This window comes from Entelurus aequoreus, linkage group LG21 (assembly GCF_033978785.1).
Source record: "Entelurus aequoreus isolate RoL-2023_Sb linkage group LG21, RoL_Eaeq_v1.1, whole genome shotgun sequence".
Taxonomy (NCBI): domain Eukaryota; kingdom Metazoa; phylum Chordata; class Actinopteri; order Syngnathiformes; family Syngnathidae; genus Entelurus; species Entelurus aequoreus.
This window is the reverse complement of record NC_084751.1, coordinates 40,910,368-40,930,145: the sequence shown is the minus strand read 5'-3', so window position 1 is coordinate 40,930,145 and position 19,778 is coordinate 40,910,368. Positions and strand designations below refer to the sequence as shown.

At 40.9% G+C, this 19,778-nt stretch overlaps 1 protein-coding gene across 2 annotated transcripts in view; it reads left to right on the top strand.

The window, feature by feature from the left end:
- Positions 1–19,778, top strand: part of LOC133638751 (leucine-rich repeat transmembrane neuronal protein 4) — a 280,634-nt gene that overhangs the window by 43,324 nt on the left and 217,532 nt on the right. Inside the window, exon 3 of one of the 2 annotated variants that reach the window (XM_062031677.1) lies at positions 14,391–15,549. The exons of the other annotated variant lie outside the window; for it this stretch is intronic. Coding sequence (XP_061887661.1) covers positions 14,391–14,462 — 72 coding nt within the window. The 3' untranslated portion in view covers positions 14,463–15,549. Of the gene's footprint in view, positions 1–14,390; positions 15,550–19,778 lie in introns of those variants that run through there. 2 annotated transcript variants of the gene reach the window in all.

The window sequence follows — 19,778 nt, the reverse complement described above, 5'->3', positions numbered from 1 at the left end:
AATCGCTTCCACTGCCCTCTAATCCTTCACTCTCACTTTCCTCATCCACAAATCTTTCATCCTCGCTCAAATTAATGGGGAAATTGTCGCTTTCTCGGTCCGAATCACTTTCGCTGCTGGTGGCTATGATTGTAAACAATGTGCAGATGTGAGGAGCTCCACAACCTGTGACGTCACGCTACTTCCGGTACAGGCAAGGCTTTTTTATCAGCGACCAAAAGTTGCAAAATTTATCATCGATGTTCTCTACTAAATCCTTTCTGCAAAAATATGGCAATATCGCGAAATGATCAAGTATGACACATAGAATGGACCTGCTATCCCCGTTTAAATAAGAAAATCTCATTTCAGTAGGCCTTTAAATCTATTTTATTATCAAATGATAGTTTTTCAATCCCCCAGTGATAATGATTGCTTGGCCAAAATTACAGATAGAAACAAAATAGCCACGCTGTTAGAGTTTTAAGTACAGTATGTCATTTTCAACAACGGCTATACTTGGAATACATTGACGTGTATTTGTATTCAAGCCAGGCAACGAATACATTTGGAATATCAATGCTTTTTACATACTACTGCTGATGTAGCAGTCTAACGTAGGACCGCCTCACTTGCACTGCACATTTTGATTCGATGTTGTTTATGCACATATATTAACTGCATCATTTTAAACATTCATTTAGAAATGTTCCACTACTGTTTATGCTTCAGTATACTGATTATCCTGACGAACATATCAATTCTTGTGCAACTTAACAGGGTGTTATGATTTCCTTGTGGTCTACATAGCATGTAATGGTGGTTCTTTAGGTTCAAATGTTGCATGGATTATGTTTTACAGACCATCTTCATGTACGAGCCAGTCTATATATAACTTCTGGAAATTACTGGCTCAGAATGGCCAAAGGTATAAATGTGTGTGTCCAAGTTAAAGGAAACATCAAACTTTCTTCTTTTCATGGATTTATTACAATCTTTGCAAGCCGGGTAACGTTTGCTGTGGTCTGGAACAACATGGCACACAAACAACTATGATAAATGCAGCCAATAATACATACAGATAATGTGTCATGAGACATGCAAATATGAATTAAATACACATAAGTAAAGGAAATTAAATGAGCTAAATATACCTACAAACAAGGCATAATGATGCAATATGTACATACAGCTAGCCTTACTAGCATGTTAGCATCGATTAGCTTGCAGTCATGGATTGACCAAATGTGCCTGATAAGCACTCCAGCAAAGCAATAAAATCAACAATGCATTCACGCACAGCATAAAACGTTTGGTGGACAAAATGAGACAAAGAAGGAGTGGCATAAAACACGTCTTTCTGTGGCAGCATCGGAGAAAGTTGTACATGTACCCAAACTACGATGAGTTCAAGGATCGCTGAAATTAGTAGGACAAAACAGTGCTTGCCAAATAGTCTCATCAGTGAAGCAAGTATAACATAAACAGTGGGATTTTTAACAATTAGGAAGGATTGCGTCATGTTTGTCCTACGACAGGAACTATATCAAAACAAAAAATATATTTTTTCTTCATCCTTTTTCCATTTTCACACATCTCTGAAAGAAGTCCAGGGAGCCACTAGAGCGCCGCTGCGAGTTGCTGACCCCCGGGTTAGGGTTAGTTTAATTGATTGGCAACACTAAATTGGCCCTAGTGTGTGAATGTGAGTGTAAATGTTGTCTGTCTATCTGTGTTGGCCCTGCGATGAGGTGGCGACTTGTCCAGGGTGTACCCCGCCTTCCGCGCGATTGTAGCTGAGATAGGCTCCAGCACCCCCCGCGACCACAAAGGGAATAAGCGGTAGAAAATGGATGGATGGATTATATATTGTCTGACACCAAGGCCGCGGAACAGAGACACGAGGCAGGCTTACACACACACATGCATCCACAAAAAATATACGCCACACACACATACACTACCCCCCATCCAACGCCCTTGACTCGAATCCCTTAGGGGTGATGGACGGATGGGCGGCGCCTGAAGAGCTGCAGCCTGCCACCGTGGCCCCCCACTCCCTCCCCTCTGTTGCTAGTCTCGAGATGTACATTGTAATATGTTTCTGTGCTTTGCTATGGAGGTTTTTTTCCTACTCCAGACCAGTATAGATTGTATTTTTTTACTCATCCTTCCCCAGCGTTTGCCTTTTTCCCATCTTTTACGGGGCTCTTTGTGGCGACCCATCAGCGTTCCTGTTCTGTAACCCTGCACACTGTTTGTTTGTCTAATCTTGAACGGGTTTGTGCTGAAAACAAAGTTCCGTTGTACTCGTGCAATGACAATAAAGACCTACCTACTGTCAGGTTCAAACACTGATGACATCTATTAAACAAGACAAGAGGCAAAGAATTAAACAGAGACAGAATTAAATCTAGCTCAATATTGAGGAGAGTTGCCTGGACCTCTTTTACAGTGTCATTACGCTCTGGCGAAAGATTGTACGCCTCCCCCTTTAATTGGACTTTCTCTGACCACATGACAACAGCTGCTTTTAAGGGACGAGGTCGTAAACAGCCATTACCTTTGATTGCAACAGTTCAAAAGAAAAGGTCGTAAACAGTTCACAGAAAAGGTCGTAAAAGAGTTCAAAAAGATGTTCGTAAAACGGTTCAAAAGGAGGTTCGTAAAACTAGGTCGCTATGAGGGGATTCTGGTCTTGTTTCCTCTTCGCTTTTGTAGTTCTTAGGTCAGACAATATATTTCTGTTTGATTACAATACTTGAAAGAAACAGGAACACCTTCAAGTTGCTTACCCCCTACATAGCCTTACTCTTGGTAGGTTCAAAGACAGTTTTTGCTTCTCACCAGGCACTCAATGTAACACAACGTTTTTGTGATAACTTAGAAACAATTATTCTAACACCTACCTACCTATATTGGTATCGGTTGGTCCAAAGTATTAAATCAACACTGTACAACAGACACTTTGGAATGCATCTATGTCTACCACTCTCAGTCTCTAGTCCAAGGTCACGGTTGTTATCAACACAAACAGTGGATGGCTGGCCAAGGGTAAGAAAGCGAACTGTTATTCCCCAGGGAGGATGCACTTTTCAATGTTGGAATTGCCAGTCGACAATTAGATATGTGGGAGCCTTCAAACATGTTCTGTGCTCGAGAGAACATTTCTCTCATCCGTTAATCCTGCTGGTTTCACACTCTGGTTACATGCCACTACTTTCTGCACCTCACTTTGATCCATGCTTAATGAGGATGTTAGATCTCCGATGTAGTCATTAAACTAGCTGGGAAAATACAGTGTCTGAATTTTCTACAATGAGAACCGATACTAAGTACATCATTGGTCCTGGAAGTTGCATGTTGTTTTCTGTCTTCTTCTTGATGGAACCTGATGAGATACAGCCACATTGCTGGTGAATGCCTGTTACTGGTTGTGGTTCACTTATTTCACATATGTCTCCTGTCCAGTTTACTGACTTCAACTCGTTTCGCTTCTTGCTGCTCTTCACATCTTGTTCATATGACATATCAGACAAATTGGCTGAGGGGTAAAAATCACGAGACGAAGACGAGCTGGGAGGATAGGCTCTATAGCAGTCATATGCTACAATACCGCTCAAAAGTTTGGGGTCACATTGAAATGTCCTTATTTTTGAAGGAAAAGCACTGTACTTTTCAATGAAGATAACTTTAAACTATTCTTAACTTTAAAGAAATACACTCTATACATTGCTAATGTGGTAAATGACTATTCTAGCTGCAAATGTCTGGTTTTTGGTGCAATATCTACATAGGTGTATAGAGGCCCATTTCCAGCAACTATCACTCCAGTGTTCTAATGGTACAATGTGTTTGCTCATTGGCCCAGAAGGCTAATTGATGATTAGAAAACCCTTGTGCAATCATGTTCACATGTCTGAAAACAGTTTAGCTCGTTACAGAAGCTACAAAACTGACCTTCCTTTGAGCAATTTGAGTTTCTGGAGCATCACATTTGTGGGGTCAATTAAACACTCAAAATGGCCAGAAAAAGAGAACTTTCATCTGAAACTCGACAGTCTATTCTTGTTCCTAGAAATGAAGGCTATTCCACAAAATCGTTTGGGTGACCCCAAACTTTTGAACGGTAGTGTATGTGTTCAATGATGTTGTTGGTTTTTGCTCCAATAATTATGACAATTAGATTTTTCTTTTCTTATTTTAGGACAAGCGGTAGAAAATGGATGAATATACTGTTTCAAAATTACCGATTTGGCACGAGTTGTCATGATCCATCATGTCTGTTATGGACTTCTGTGTTGTTTTTCCTGTGTTTAGAGTGTAGTGTTGTCCCGATACTGGTCCAAAAATGTATTTCGATACTTTTCGGTACTTTTCTAAATAAAGGGGACAACAAAAAATAGCATTATTGGCTTTAATTTAACCAACAATCTTACGATATGTTTCTTATTGCAATTTAGTCCTTAAATAAAATAGTGAACATACAACACAACTTGTATTTTAGTAGTAAGTAAACAAACTAAGGCTCCTAATTAGTCTGCTGACGTATGCAGTAACATATTGTGTCATTTTCCATTCTATTATTTTGTCAACATTATTAAGGACAAGCGGTAGAAAATGGATTATTAATCTACTTGTTCATTTACTGTAAATATCTGCTTACTTTCTCTTTTACCATGTTCTATCTACACTTCTGTTAAAATGTAATAATCACTTATTCTTCTGTTGTTTGGATACTTTACATTAGTGTTGGATGATACCACAAATTTAGGTATCGATCCGATACCAAGTCATTACAGAATCATATATTGGTTTATAAACATAAAATAATTTTTTTTTTAAACGAAAATAGATTTTGTCATGCCAAAAAATATAAAATACTGGTACGTTTTAGAGTACCGAATATGATTGATTAGTATCGTGGTACTATATCAATACCAGTATACTGTACAGCCCTAGTTTAGTATTTATTATTTCCTAGTGTATTTGTTCCACTCCCCACTTCCCACTTTGTTTTTGTCTTGCTGTGTGTGTCTTTTCAACTGATTCTGAGCTCCGATTATATAAACATGCTCTTGATACATGATCAGGGCACTCTCCTGCTTCTGATAACTAATCAGGAGGGTTTTAAAGACAGTGTCGCTTTCCTTATGACACTGGTTCGTGTTGTGCCTTTTTTGTGTTTTTTTTGCCTTGCCTTGCATTACCTTACCTTACTTTATCTTGCCTTGTCTTGTCACGTTTTGATTCACCTGTGATCTACTGCTGCAGCTACGTCGGTGCTCATAAAAGTACCCAATAGAACGACCTTCTGCTTGCACATCGCCTGCCTTCTCTGTGTCGTGGGCAGTGCGCGTTACAATGTTTGCTATTGTCCTTAGCAAAAATGATGTATTTGCTTTCTTCTTGCATCTCGGGGACTAACTGCATGCCTGCAGGGCGTCTTGTTTACTTCATCTTATTTGGGTGATGAAAGCCTTTTTTCCGCGGCCACATTTTCGGTGCATCACAAGTCAGTAATGTAAAAATAATTTAAAAAAAATATTAGTGAAGTGAATTATATTTATATAGCGCTTTTCTCTAGTGACTCAAAGCACTTTTACATAGGGAAACCCAATATCTAAGTTACATTGAAACCAGTGTGGGTGGCACTGGGAGCAGGTGGGTAAAGTGTCTTGCCCAAGGACACAACGGCAGTGACTAGGATGGCGGAAGCGACCGTATAAGGCTTGCTGTACAGGTACAAGTAGCTACGTTCTGACCCTGGAACGCAGGACACGCTGGCTTATGAAGGCAGGAGACTCATCAGCGTCAGGTGTGTTGGTTGCAGAGTGAGAGGCGGCAGGTGTTTGAACCGTAGAACGCTTTATTGTCATCAACCATGAGAGCATGATGAAAATACAAGTGGATACCCCTCTTAAATTGCAGTTGAATAGAATTTAAAATGTAGAATTTGCACTGTGTGCTGGCAAACACATTTAACTATTTTTCGGACTATAAACCGCTACTTTTTCCCAAACTTTGAACACTGTGGCTTATACACATGTGCGGCTAACATGGATTTGTCTTTGTTGATGGCTAAAATATGGAATGGATTAAGCAAACAAATTTAGAAGACGTACTAAAATGATCCACTTTAAGAAACTATTTGTGGAAGTCGCTTCCTAGCGGCCCCACTGTCAGCCAAGCGTGCAGGTTCTTAACATGGTTTTAAAGGCCTACTGAAATGAAATGTTCTTATTTAAACAAGGATAGCAGATCCATTCTATGTGTCATACTTGATCATTTCGCGATATTGCCATATTTTTGCTGAAAGGATTTAGTAGAGAACATCGACGATAAAGTTCGCAACTTTTGGTCACTGATAAAAAAAAGCCTTGCCTGTACCGGGAAGTATCGTGACATCACATCTTGAAAGGCTCCCCACATTTCCCCATTGTTTACACCAGCAGCGAGAGCGATTCGGACCGAGAAAGCGACGATTACCCCATTATTTGAGCCAGGATGAAAGATTCGTGGATGAGGAACGTGAGAGTGAAGGATTAGAGTGCAGTGCAGGACGTATCTTTTTTCGCTCTGACCGTAACTTAGGTACAAGGGCTCATTGGATTCCACACTTTCTCCTTTTTCTGTTGTGGATCACGGATTTGTATTTTAAACCACCTCGGATACTATATCCTCTTGAAAATGAGAGTCGAGAACGCAAAATGGACATTCACAGTGACTTTTATCTCCACGACAATACATCGGCGAAGCACTTTAGCTACGGAGCTAACGTGATAGCATCATGCTTAAATGCAGATAGAAACAAAATAAATAAGCCCCTGACTAGAAGGATAGACAGAAGTTCAACCATTCTACCAAACCCTGGACCTGTAACCACACGGTTAATGCTTTCCAGCCTGGCGAAGCCTAGCAATGCTGTTGCTAACGACGCCATTGAAGCTAACTTAGCTACGGGACCTCGACAGAGCTATGCTAAAAACATTAGCTCTTCACCTACGCCAGCTCTCATCAGCTCATCAACAACAGACAGGTGAGGACAGCGGCGGCGGACGGCGTTGTAGCTTTCGACGACACCCTGGCCGCCATCAGAGTCGGCAAGAAACATATATTTCCCCAAAGTTACGTTCGTGACATGCACATAGCGACATGCACATAGCGACACGCACGTACGGGCAAGCGCTCAAATGTTTAGAAGCCAAAGCTGTAGTCACAGTAGCGCGTCTGCTATCCAACTCAAAGTCGTCCTGGTTGTGTTGCTGCAGCCAGCCGCTAATACACCGATCCCACCTACAGCTTTCTTCTTTGCTGTCTCCATTGTTAATTGAACAAATTGCAAAAGATTCACCAACACAGATGTCCAGAATACTGTGGAATTATGTGGTGAAAACAGACGACTTAAGATGGCGTCACGCGCAAACGTCATCATACCGAGACGATTTCAGCCGGAAGTTTCCCGGGAAATTTAATTGCACTTTATAAGTTAACCCGGCCGTATTGGCATGTGTTGCAATGTTAAGATTTCATCATTGATGTATAAACTATCAGACTGCGTGGTTGGTAGTAGAGGGTTTCAGTAGGCCTTTAATAATAATGTTTCAACACAAGTTTTCTCTCCAGTAGAACGTGACCTTTCAGTCACGTCCGTATCCTCTCTCTCTTCCTGCTCCCGGCCGCTTACTGTTAAAGACAACAGATGATTAGATTAACACGTACCACCATGTGAAATCTAATCACCTGCCAGCTGTGTCTCGCCATCAGCACCGCCACGCCCCTGCCTGATGGTGCTCTGTCCTCAGCACCATGGACAGAGACGGTGACGTTTGCTCCTGCAGGCAGCGCTAACAACATCTCCCTCCACACTATTCAAACACAAAGTTGAAAAAGTACAAGGAATAAGAATCCGGATAAAAATTTTGAACCCTCTTTAAAAAGGAGAAAATCGTATTTATCTCATACAAAATGAATAAAGACATTGATGATTTGTATATTTGATCTGATCAGCCGTTTTACTGCCGCGCTACAGTCTCTGTTTGGAAACAGTTAGGTATGTAAACAAACATTTACATCATCTTTCTATGCAAATAGCTCATTTCACATCGTGCCTGTATATATATGTGGTTTATAGTCCGGTGCGGCAAATATATGAACAACTTTTGTCCTTATAAAATTTAGTGGGTGCAGATTTCATACCTGTGCGACTTATAATCAGAAAAATACCGCAATAAAGTAACTTGCAATGTAGCTTACTCTTCAAATTCAGTAATCAGAATCAGAATCAGAAATACAATTTTCAGCACAATACCATTCAAGATCAGACAAACATTACAGGGAGACAGAACAGGATCAAGCATTACAGGGAGACAGAACAGGATCACTGACAGTCTGCCATCTTCCGGCGGCGCCCCTTACAAAAAAGGTGAGATATAGGTAAACAATGGGGGGTGGGGGGGAGAAGAAAAAAATAAAATCGGTCTAAGCCTGGGTCCAGACTGAGACCAAGGGAAAAAACAACTCATAGCCATAGCACACATCAAAACATCAAAGAACACAAAGGACATTAAAAGAGCAGAGCTGATGCAACCAGCCACTTCTACACACAGCTTTGAATAAAAAGTAAAAGAAACATATACACTGTGGTGGCCTCTGCGGTGTTCCACGCCATCGTCTGCTGGGGTTGAGGGAGCATGGCCAGAGACAGGAGCAGACCCAACAAAGCAACCAAGAGAGCCGTCTCCACTCTCGGCCGCCCACTAACTCGGCCAGTGTCCAGTCCGCATGGATGAGCGAGGATACGTCTAAGGAGACCGAGGTAATCAGTAAAGTAGTTACTTTTTAAAGGAGTAACCAGTAATCAGATTACTTTTTCTAAGTAACTGTGGCAACATTGGTTTGCAAAAACACATTTACACAAAAATGAAGATGCATACCACTTTACGAATTTTACTGGTTTAAATTGAACTTAGATCATGGGTTTCACTATGTAAAGTGCTTTGAGCATACTTGCCAACCTTGACACCTCCGATTCCGGGAGGTGGGGGGTTGGGCGTGGTTGGGGGTGGGGTGGAGGCGTGTTTGGGAGTGTGGTTGGGGGAGGGGCGTGTGGTTGGGGGCGAGGTTAAGAGGGGAGGAGTATATTTACAGCTAGAATTCACCAACTCGAGTATTTCATATATATTTCATATATATATATATATATATATATATATATATACACTACCGTTCAAAAGTTTGGGGTCACATTGAAATGTCCTTATTTTTGAAGGAAAAGCACTGTACTTTTCAATGAAGATAACTTTAAACTAGTCTTAACCTTAAAGAAATACACTCTATACATTGCTAATGTGGTAAATGACCATTCTAGCTGCAAATGTCTGGTTTTTGATGCAATATCTACATAGGTGTATAGAGGCCCATTTCCAGCAACTATCACTCCAGTGTTGTAATGGTACAATGTGTTTGCTCATTGGCTCAGAAGGCTAATTGATGATTAGAAAACCCTTGTGCAATCATGTTCACACATCTGAAAACAGTTTAGCTCGTTACAGAAGCTTCAAAACTGACCTTCCTTTGAGCAGATTGAGTTTCTGGAGCATCACATTTGTGGGGTCAATTAAACGCTCAAAATGGCCAGAAAAAGAGAACTTTCATCTGAAACTCGACAGTCTATTCTTGTTCTTAGAAATGAAGGTTATTCCACAAAATTGTTTGGGTGACCCCAAACTTTTGAATGGTAGTGTATATATATATATATATTAAATACTTGACTTTCAGTGAATTCTGGCTATATATATTTATTTTATTATACATATAAATAAAATAAATACTTGAATTTCAGTGTTCCGGAGGCTATCCAGTAGATGACATTATTGTCCTGTTTAAGAGTGTCACAACATTGCTGTTTACAGCATACGAACTGCTTTATGGTAGACGAAAACGTGATTGCTGTTGTTGTGTGTTGTTACCGCGCTGGGAGGACGTTAATGAAACTGCCTAACAATAAACCCACATAAGAAACCAAGAACTCGCCCTCGATCATTCTACAGTTATAACGTGATTCGGCAGGCACGCTGTTTATATCGTGGGAAAGCGGACGTGAAAACAGACTGTCGCCGCTGGAGCTGGAAGGGGCCTGGCCTCCAGCTCCGGCTGAATACCGGGAGTTTATCGGGAGAACATTTCTTCCGGGAGGTTATCGGGAGAGGCGCTGAATTCCGGGAGTCTCCCGGTAAAACCGGGAGGGTTGACAAGTATGGCTTTGAGTCACTAGAGAAAACTGCTATATAAATATAATTCACTTCACTTCACTTACATATTTATTCAGGGGTTAGGCTAATGGCACTAAAATACTTCATCAACCATGCTTGGTTCAGTTTGGAGTCAACAAACCTGAAAAGCTGTACCAAAATAACTCGACAAAACACCTTTTTAAGATGAACGAGAGCGGAGATTGAGTCCTCTTTTATTTCCTAACTTCAGTGACCTTTACAAATATTCTTCTCGACAGACACGCTATTTTTTGTTGGTCAAGTTTCCCTATGTCTTAGATATTTGCCAGTCACACTAAAATCTTTTGAAACGGTAGTTAGCTGCTCTGGGAATTTTACAGGCGGAGAAGACATTCGGGCACACAAGGTTAAAGTTTGAAATGTAGGCAAGCGATCGTGGCCTATAAAGGACTGAGAAGCCTATTCAGTGAAGGGAACAGTCGACAGGAGGACAAGAGGGGACGACAGAAAGGCAGAGAAATGAAAACAGCCAGCCGGACTTGACAGCCAGACTGGCAGGCGTCAGTTCACAGGCCACTACCCATTGACAGCTGTCCATCCTCGGATCACCAAAAGACCAAAGGGTGAATTTTATTTGCTCCAAAGAGCATGGGTGTAAAACCGCCATATTTCGTTAAGGGGGTCAAACAAATTGAACTGTGGAAAATTAATGACTCTCTGCCAAGTTACAACTTCAGATAATGCTCTCAACCTTAATGACTAACTTCCAGTAGTAAATGGCCTTTTTAATCAGTGTTTGATTTTGATTGTATCATTACAGCACACAATGAATGTGAGTCAGTGCAAATTATAGCCTCTGCAAAAAAAAGACATTTGTTTGTGATCTATTTCTGTTAGTTACCAACCTGGTAAAAAAAAAAACTGAGCCTTGTTATGCTGGTCCACAGCAGAGGGCGCTGGCTCTCAGGAGGACATGGTAGGGCAGGCAGACCTGGGCCAATTAAGGCCCGGGGGGCCACCTGCAAGCTTTTCGATCTGGCCCGCCGGACATTCCCAAATGATTTGTTTCGATCTTTAAGATGGAAACTGTAGCTGCCATTATGATGTGCAGCAGGCCTGGCCCTAATCAATCTGGCGCCCTAGGCAAGATTTTAGGTGGCGCCCCCGCCCCACATCGGCAGTGAAGTGTATATACTCACAAGAAACCGAATAGCTTTGTCTTTGACCTTTTTTTTTTACTTAAAGAAAGCAAATTAACATATTATATGAGAATGTTATGTTATGATTATCTTTAACCGAATCACAGCAGTGCTCAAATTAAAAAACAGCATTCCCTCTCATGTGATATTGCTTAATTAACATTAATGATGTGCACTTTAACAACTAAGCTTACAACTATACCTAATATATAAAGGGGTGGAAAAGTGACTATTACCTGCAGGGCAAACATTAGCTAACCAGAAGGCAATAACATAGTAAACAAAAACACCTGCTTAAAAGATCTAATACAAATGTCCCTGAGGAATGTAAGGTGGGAGTACTGTAATTACCTAACGTTACATTATTATTTTCCATAACAATTTAGCCCCCTCCACAATATTAACCCGACTTTAAAACAGAACTAGCTATTTATTGATTAGCAATTGCCGAATCATGTAACATTAGCTTAATGCTAAAGCCAAGTTACTATCACATTCTGTAACAGACAAATAATTTCATGTAGGCTAACGTTACCTACCTGCTACCTCTGTCTTTTTCTCGTTTCTCCTCCTCTTCTTTTCTATTTTTTCTTCCCTGGGCACCTGACAGTTTTGGCCGTTTTGACATCTTGTGTTGATTTTTTGATGTGGTAAGAGTCATGATACGGGAAGGGAGGGGGCGTAATGTTGTAACAAATAATATTTCTATTAAATAGGCTTTACTTTGCATTTTAATTAACGTGGGATTATTTTTTGTATTTACAAATAATAGAACCAACTTTTTTTTTTTTTTTCCCTCCAACATTTGTGGCACTGGCGTGGCGCCCCCTGATGGACGGTGCCCTTAGCATTTGCCTATACGGCCTATGCCACGGGCCGGCCCTGATGTGCAGTGATGTCCTGAAGTCCTGACCTATACAAAGTATTTCAATGGTTGGAATCTGCGCTTTTGCATGATATACTAGTTTCTATGGTAATCTAAGTCACAGCAGCTCAGACGAGGCACCAAGCAGTGTGGGTAGGGGGGGGTTTCCACAGAGTGTTTCCAGAGAAATGCGGGTGTCAGGGACAGACGCGGAAGGACATTTTTACAACAAAGTTCTAAAGCTAAGTGATACATTATATTGCCAAAAGTATTTGGCCACCTGCCTTGACTCACATATGAACTTGAAGTGCCATCCCATTCCTAACCCATAGGGTTGAATATGATGTGGTTCCACCTTTTGCAGCTAATACAGCTTCAACTCTTCTGGGAAGGCTGTCCACAAGGTTGCGGAGTATGTTTATAGGAATTTTCCACCATTCTTCCAAAAGCGCATTGGTGAGCTCACACACTGATGTTAGTCGAAAAAGTGATCCGCTGTCAATGACGTAAGAGGAAACATGAGGGGGGGTTTGTAGGGGGAAGAAATTTGGCGTGACACAGCACACCACAACACAACACAACAGCAGAAGAAGAAAAAAATAAAAAGATGGCAAAGCCGGCAGAAAACGTGGTACGCGACAATCTAAAAAAGGGAATACTAAAGACCAGGGAAACAGAATAATAATAGTCAACACTTTCTTAATGGAAATGACAATAATATTATAATAATGATAAATAATATTATCACGCATTGAATGTCTCTGCTGCATTGGATCAGTCTCCTTTCTGCCTTGCATCGTCTATATTAGATATATAACAACGGGTGGGTGGCGGGTGGCAGGCAGTTGTGGTTTTGATAAAATGTTAGTTTGGGTGGATGGCGGGTGGATGACGACTTTTGTGATGCGGTTGAAATAATTGCCTATCCGCGCATTTCTAGTGGCCAACTACTTTTGGCAATATAGTGTATATTAGATATATCAGATTGTAGGTGGTTTATTTTTACCTTTTGCGTTCATATTTCGCTGTGTTTGTTGCATTTTTGTTGCATTTCGCTTGATTGTAAAATATTTCGATTGAGAGGGTTTGTGACGTTCATATGTTGTCAATATTCAGTGTTTTATCGTTCATAGAAAACATTTAAATTCCATTCCGTTTTTAAGGTGGTCTGTCATAACGTTTTTGGCATTCAATCAGACATTGTAAGGTTGTGTATTAGTGTTCCGAAAAATAGATACACCGGCCCCCAGACACATTTTCTTCTCTAAATTTGGCCCCCAAGTTAAAATAATTGCCCAGGCCTGTGGTGATGTGGTGAATTATATTTATAAAGCGCTTTTCTCCAGTGACTCAAAGTGCTTTACATAGTGAAACCCAATATCTAAGTTACATTTAAACCATTGGGGGTGGCACTGGGAGAAGGTGGGTAAAGTGTCTTGCCCAAGGACACAACGGCAGTGACTAGGATGGCGGAAACGGGGATCGAACCTGCAACCCTCAAGTTGCTGGCACGGCCACTCTACCAAACGAGATATACCGCCCCAATGGAAGGGGCTTTATTTGAGAAAGTCAAACATGATTAAATGCCAAAATTAAGATGTTTTGCCGATAAGACACACAAATGCTGAAATCATTGCAGTATATTGTAACTTTTGAGGTGCATGTTGACTGTCAGACAGCACATACCCCCTTCATCCCACATAATTAAACAATCTCACACGTTCCAATACGTAACCAATGTTCTGAACTCTATAGGTGTCAAAACTCCTGGCCCGATGGCCAGATCCGACCCACATAGCAAATATTAACACAAAATAACGCAAATTTACTTCAGCAAAACCACCCTAAATGTCTCATCCATACAGTATACACTTTTTATTTATTGCAATTGACACTGGAGGCCACGGTGGTGTTTATAAAATGCATTGAATTAACCTATGGGCATCAGATTACCACATTAGCAATAATTGAATTGTACACAACTAAAAACAACACCACTTTATCTATTAAAGCCTGTCTGTACAAAATAACACATTAAAATACATGATAACCCTGTCAAAAGGGATAATTGTAATGACAACCGGGCATGCTGGGACTTGCCATCTCTTTCAGATTTTGAAAAGACTCCCAGAAATTGCCGTTGAACCAGGCATGCTGGGACTTGCCATCTCTTCCAGATTTTGAAAATACTCCCAGAAATTGCCGTTGAACCAGGCATGCTGTGACTTGCCATCTCTTCCAGATTTTCGAAAGACTCCCAGAAATTGCCGTTGAACCAGGCATGCTGGGACTTGCCTTCTCTTCCAGATTTTGAAAATACTCCCAGAAATTGCCGTTGAACCAGGCATGCTGGGACTTGCCATCTCTTTCAGATTTTGAAAAGACTCCCAGAAATTGCCGTTGAACCAGGCATGCTGGGACTTGCCATCTCTTCCAGATTTTGAAAATACTCCCAGAAATTGCCGTTGAACCAGGCATGCTGTGACTTGCCATCTCTTCCAGATTTTCGAAAGACTCCCAGAAATTGCCGTTGAACCAGGCATGCTGGGACTTGCCATCTCTTCCAGATTTTGAAAATACTCCCAGAAATTGCCGTTGAACCAGGCATGCTGGGACTTGCCATCTCTTTCAGATTTTGAAAAGACTCCCAGAAATTGCCGTTGAACCAGGCATGCTGGGACTTGCCATCTCTTCCAGATTTTGAAAATACTCCCAGAAATTGCCGTTGAACCAGGCATGCTGTGACTTGCCATCTCTTCCAGATTTTCGAAAGACTCCCAGAAATTGCCGTTGAACCAGGCATGCTGGGACTTGCCTTCTCTTCCAGATTTTGAAAATACTCCCAGAAATTGCCGTTGAACCAGGCATGCTGGGACTTGCCATCTCTTTCAGATTTTGAAAAGACTCCCAGAAATTGCCGTTGAACCAGGCATGCTGGGACTTGTCATCTCTTCCAGATTTTGAAGATACTCCCAGAAATTGCCGTTGTCTATCGACATCTCGACTGAAGTTCCAAATCTCCCAGATTCTGCTGTTTTTGTGTGCATATAACAATATTGTAGCTTTTGTTCGAATGTCAAAAGGATGAGGAGGAGATGGGCGGTCAACAATTGAACAAACATCCAAAGACGTCTCAGCTTGGACACAAAGCCTCTCTCTCCCACTCACGAGTCCCAAAGCATTTACGGACTCTCAGTCTGTCCTAAAGCAGGAACGGATGAACACAACCGAGTATATTTAAAAAAATGTACCTTACCTTCACACCATTGTTTGACATCTTTTGGAATTTTTCCGTATTCAATAAAGAAATGTCCAAAGAAAGCTAAGATCCTTTTTAAGCATCTATTTTGGGATCCCAAATAAACATCAGACTACAGAGGAGAAAAGATTTACGCTGCTACAGAAAGAAAGAAGAAGAGGAAAGAGAGGAAGGGAGTGACACAAATAACTTCCAAATCTTATATTAGGAGAGAGGAGGGAGGGTAAGGGTTTGGGCGAAATGTCGGGTCTCCTGGGAGGGGGAAAGAGATGAAGTTGGGCAAACACAAACTCAATCAGATTGTGGACCGGAATGTTTTGGTAAGGCAGTTAACGCAACACCAATTACTAAAAGAAAACCATTTGGAAAGTAACCTTTGACCAAAAGACAAATACAACATACATTTGTGATCAACCAACATTACAGCAATCCCAATATTCCCCCTAGCCCACTACCACTACACCCTCGAAATGAAGCAACAAGGGCTAGAGCTTTGTAATATTTCCTAGGAATTGGGACGCCACTTGCTATGTCACTGCATAGTTTACGTTCAGGGACGTAAGCGACGAATGTAGTTACGTTTGCACATACCTCCCACCTAGAGTTGTACCGGCACCAATATTTTGGTACCAAAATGTATATCGTTATGTATTTCAATACTGTTCGATACTTTTCAAAATAAAGAACACCACATTTTAACAGAAAATGTTATGATAAAAGTCACGATTAAACATATGTTTCTTATTACATTCAAAGAAAAATTTTAAAAGATTGGTATTAAAATTAAAAGGTGCATTAAAGTGAATTATATTTATATAGCGCTTTTTCTCTAATGACTCAAAGCGCTTTACATAGTGAAACCCAATATCTAAGTTACATTTAAACCAGTGTGGGTGGCACCCGGGAGCAGGTGGGTAACGTGTCTTGCCCAGGGACACAACGGCAGGGACTAGGATGGAGGAAGCGGGGATCGAACCTGGAACCCTCAAGTTGCTGGCACAGCCACTCTACCAACCAGTATTGTATATAACCTGCCATTATTTAGAATTAGGTTGGAATATGATAGAAATCTTCATTGACATTATATTAAATGCTTCATGATTTATGGTTGCCAATTTTTACCTGTGCTTTAAGACAAATACAATCATTAGTAAATACTTAAAACAATAAGGCTTAAAGTACAAAGATAAGACATGTAGCATGTAAAACACGCATTGTTAAAAATAAAACACAAATGAAATAGTGGGAATTTGTTACGAAATTCAGTCAATTCACTTGCATTAGTTTACGCTACGTGGGCGGTTTGTACTGGTCTAATCATTTTTAACAAGCCAACCAGCTGTTTGAACATCTACGTATCTGTATGTGCACGGGGGAAGTTGTTAACTACATCACCTGATACTCTTTACACTACTTTTGCAGACCTGAATATTTATTATGTTTACCTAAATTTGAAGCAAAGGTGGTCATTGACACATTTGCCTAAAGTGCCGCGCTTCTGTGTTTAAAACGTCATCTTTATCGTCAGTTTTGAAGCCCAAACACCTACAAATCGCGTTACACACTATATTAACCAGTAGAGTTGGCGTTTTTTAGGTTTAAAACGTCATCTTTATCGATAATTTTGAAGCCCAAACACCTACAAATCGTGCTACACACTATATTAACCAGTAGAGTTGCCGTTTTTTGTCGTTATTCCCTTCGACATTTTTTCTGCTTGTATGCGCTCAGTGTGTGCGTTATGACACACAAACGCGCCGTGCCTCGTCTCTGCAATGTCACTGCCGCACGGCAGCATACGTGGATGAAAATTCAACTACCGGTACTTTCCTAAGACAGTAGTACCTTTTTTAATTCATTAGTACCGCAGTACTTTATTAGTGGCGGTGTCCATACAAACCTTAGTCCCACCATTATGCAATAAACAATGGAGTAAACAGTTGAGATCTATTTTTTTTTATCTTTCATCATGCTGGGACACCACTACCCTTTACAGGAAAATGTAGTGATAAGGCTGAAAAGTAGGGCGAGGAGGTGTACTGGGACCGGCCCTTTGTCCCATTCACAGAGATGGTGGGGGTCCGACTCCAAGAATGTATCAAGGCCATAAAAGTGTGTCATTTCTGACAAAACCCTGGCACAGGGAGCTAAGGAGAACAACCACTACACAAATATTTAGGCTAAAATTGTGATTTGGACAAGGGATTATTAAATTTTGCCATTACAAACACCCCTGTGTAGACGTACAGTCCAAAAACGTGTAAAATCATATAATAGGTTAATTGGAAAAAACAAACCTTATCCGTATATTAAAGGCCTACTGAAATGACATTTTTTTATTTAAACGGGGATAGCAGATCCATTCCATGTGTCATACTTGATCATTTCACGATATTGCCATGTTTTTGCTGAAAGGATTTAGTATAGAACAACGACGATAAAGTTCGCAACTTTTGGTCTCTGATAAAAAAAAGCCTTGCCCCTACCGGAAGTAGCGTGACGACACCGGAGGAAGGACTGCTCATATTTTCCTATTGTTTACACCGGCAGCGGGAGAGATTCGGACCGAAAAAGCGACGATTACCCCATTAATTTGAGCGAGGATGAAAGATTCGTGGATGAGGAACGTGAAAGTGATGGACTAGCGTGCAGTGCAGAACGTTTCTTTTTTCGCTCTGACCGTAACTTAGGTACAAGGGCTCATTGGATTCCACACTTTCTCCTTTTTCTATTGTGGATCACGGATTTGTATTTTAAACCACCTCGGATACTATATCCTCTTGAAAATGAGAGTCGAGAACGCGAAATGGACATTCACAGTGACTTTTATCTCCACGACAATACATTGATGAAGCTCTTTAGCTACTGAGCTAACGTGATAGCATCGGGCTTTACTGCATATAGAAACAAAACAAATAAGTCCCTGACTGGAAGGATAGACAGAAGATCAACAATACTACCAAACTCTGGACATGTAAATAAACGGTTAATGCTTTCCAGCTTGGCGAAGCTTAATAATGCTGTTGCTAACAACGCCATTGAAGCTAACTTAGCTACGGAACCTCGACAGAGCTATGCTAAAAACATTAGCTCTGCACCTACGCCAGCTCTCATCTGCTCATCACGGCCCGTGCTCACCTGCGTTCCAGTGATCGACGGTACGACGAAGGACTTCACCCGATCACCGATGCGGTCGGCGGCCCGGAGACGGAGGAAGTCAAGGTGAGGTCGTTCGGCTAGCGCGTCTGCTTTCCTCAAAGTGCTCCTGGTTGTGTTGCTGTAGTCCGCCGCTAATACACCGATCACACCTACAGCTTTCTTCTTTGCAGTCTTCATTGTTCATTAAACAAATTGCATAAGATTCACCAACACAGATGTCCAGAATACTGTGGAATTTTTAAATGAAAACAGAGCTTTTTGTATTGGATTCAATGAGCTCCGAATACTTCCGCTACAAACGTTGACGTCACGCGCAAACGTCATCATATCGAAACGTTTTCAGCCGGAAGATTGCCGAGAAATTTAAATTTGCACTTTATAAGTTAACCCGGCCGTATTGGCATGTGTTGCAATGTTAAGATTTCATCTTTGATATATAAACTATCAGACTGCGTGGTCGGTAGTAGTGGATTTCAGTAGGCCTTTAATGTCATAAAAATGACATAAAACAATGCATTGCAAAGGTTTATTGAATGCCATATGCATGGTGTTTGAAAAAAGGACATGCTTAGCAATTTTCTAATAAATCTGGATTATCATTTTAACCTGCAGAGCGGTGAAAGTAATGAAGGTTGAACTAGATGTGTGAAATAATCACACAGTTTAAAGTGTGGGTGGGGGATTTAATCTCTTGGGATTATGTGTTTAAACGTGTCAAATTCACACACGGATTGTGCACGGCAGGTTTAGAGTCGGACAGAATGCAGCAATCAGACGTCATATTGCCAGAGGTGCTGAAATGTGCTCCCAGGCTTTTATACTATGCCCATTATGAAGTCATATGAAGGAAAACAATATTGGTGTTGTGAATCTGATGACATTTCCAGTGCCTTTTTTAAATTTTTTATCTGGTTTTTGGCTCAGGTACATGTGCAACATCCACTCAGGGTGGTATCCAAAATAACATTTATCTACCATTTAGGCTATTTATTCTCAGATGATTAATTGTTCTTTCAAGTCCTCTACGGTTTTAAGATAATATCATATTTTTTTAAGTTAATATTCAACATAGTATGTCAACA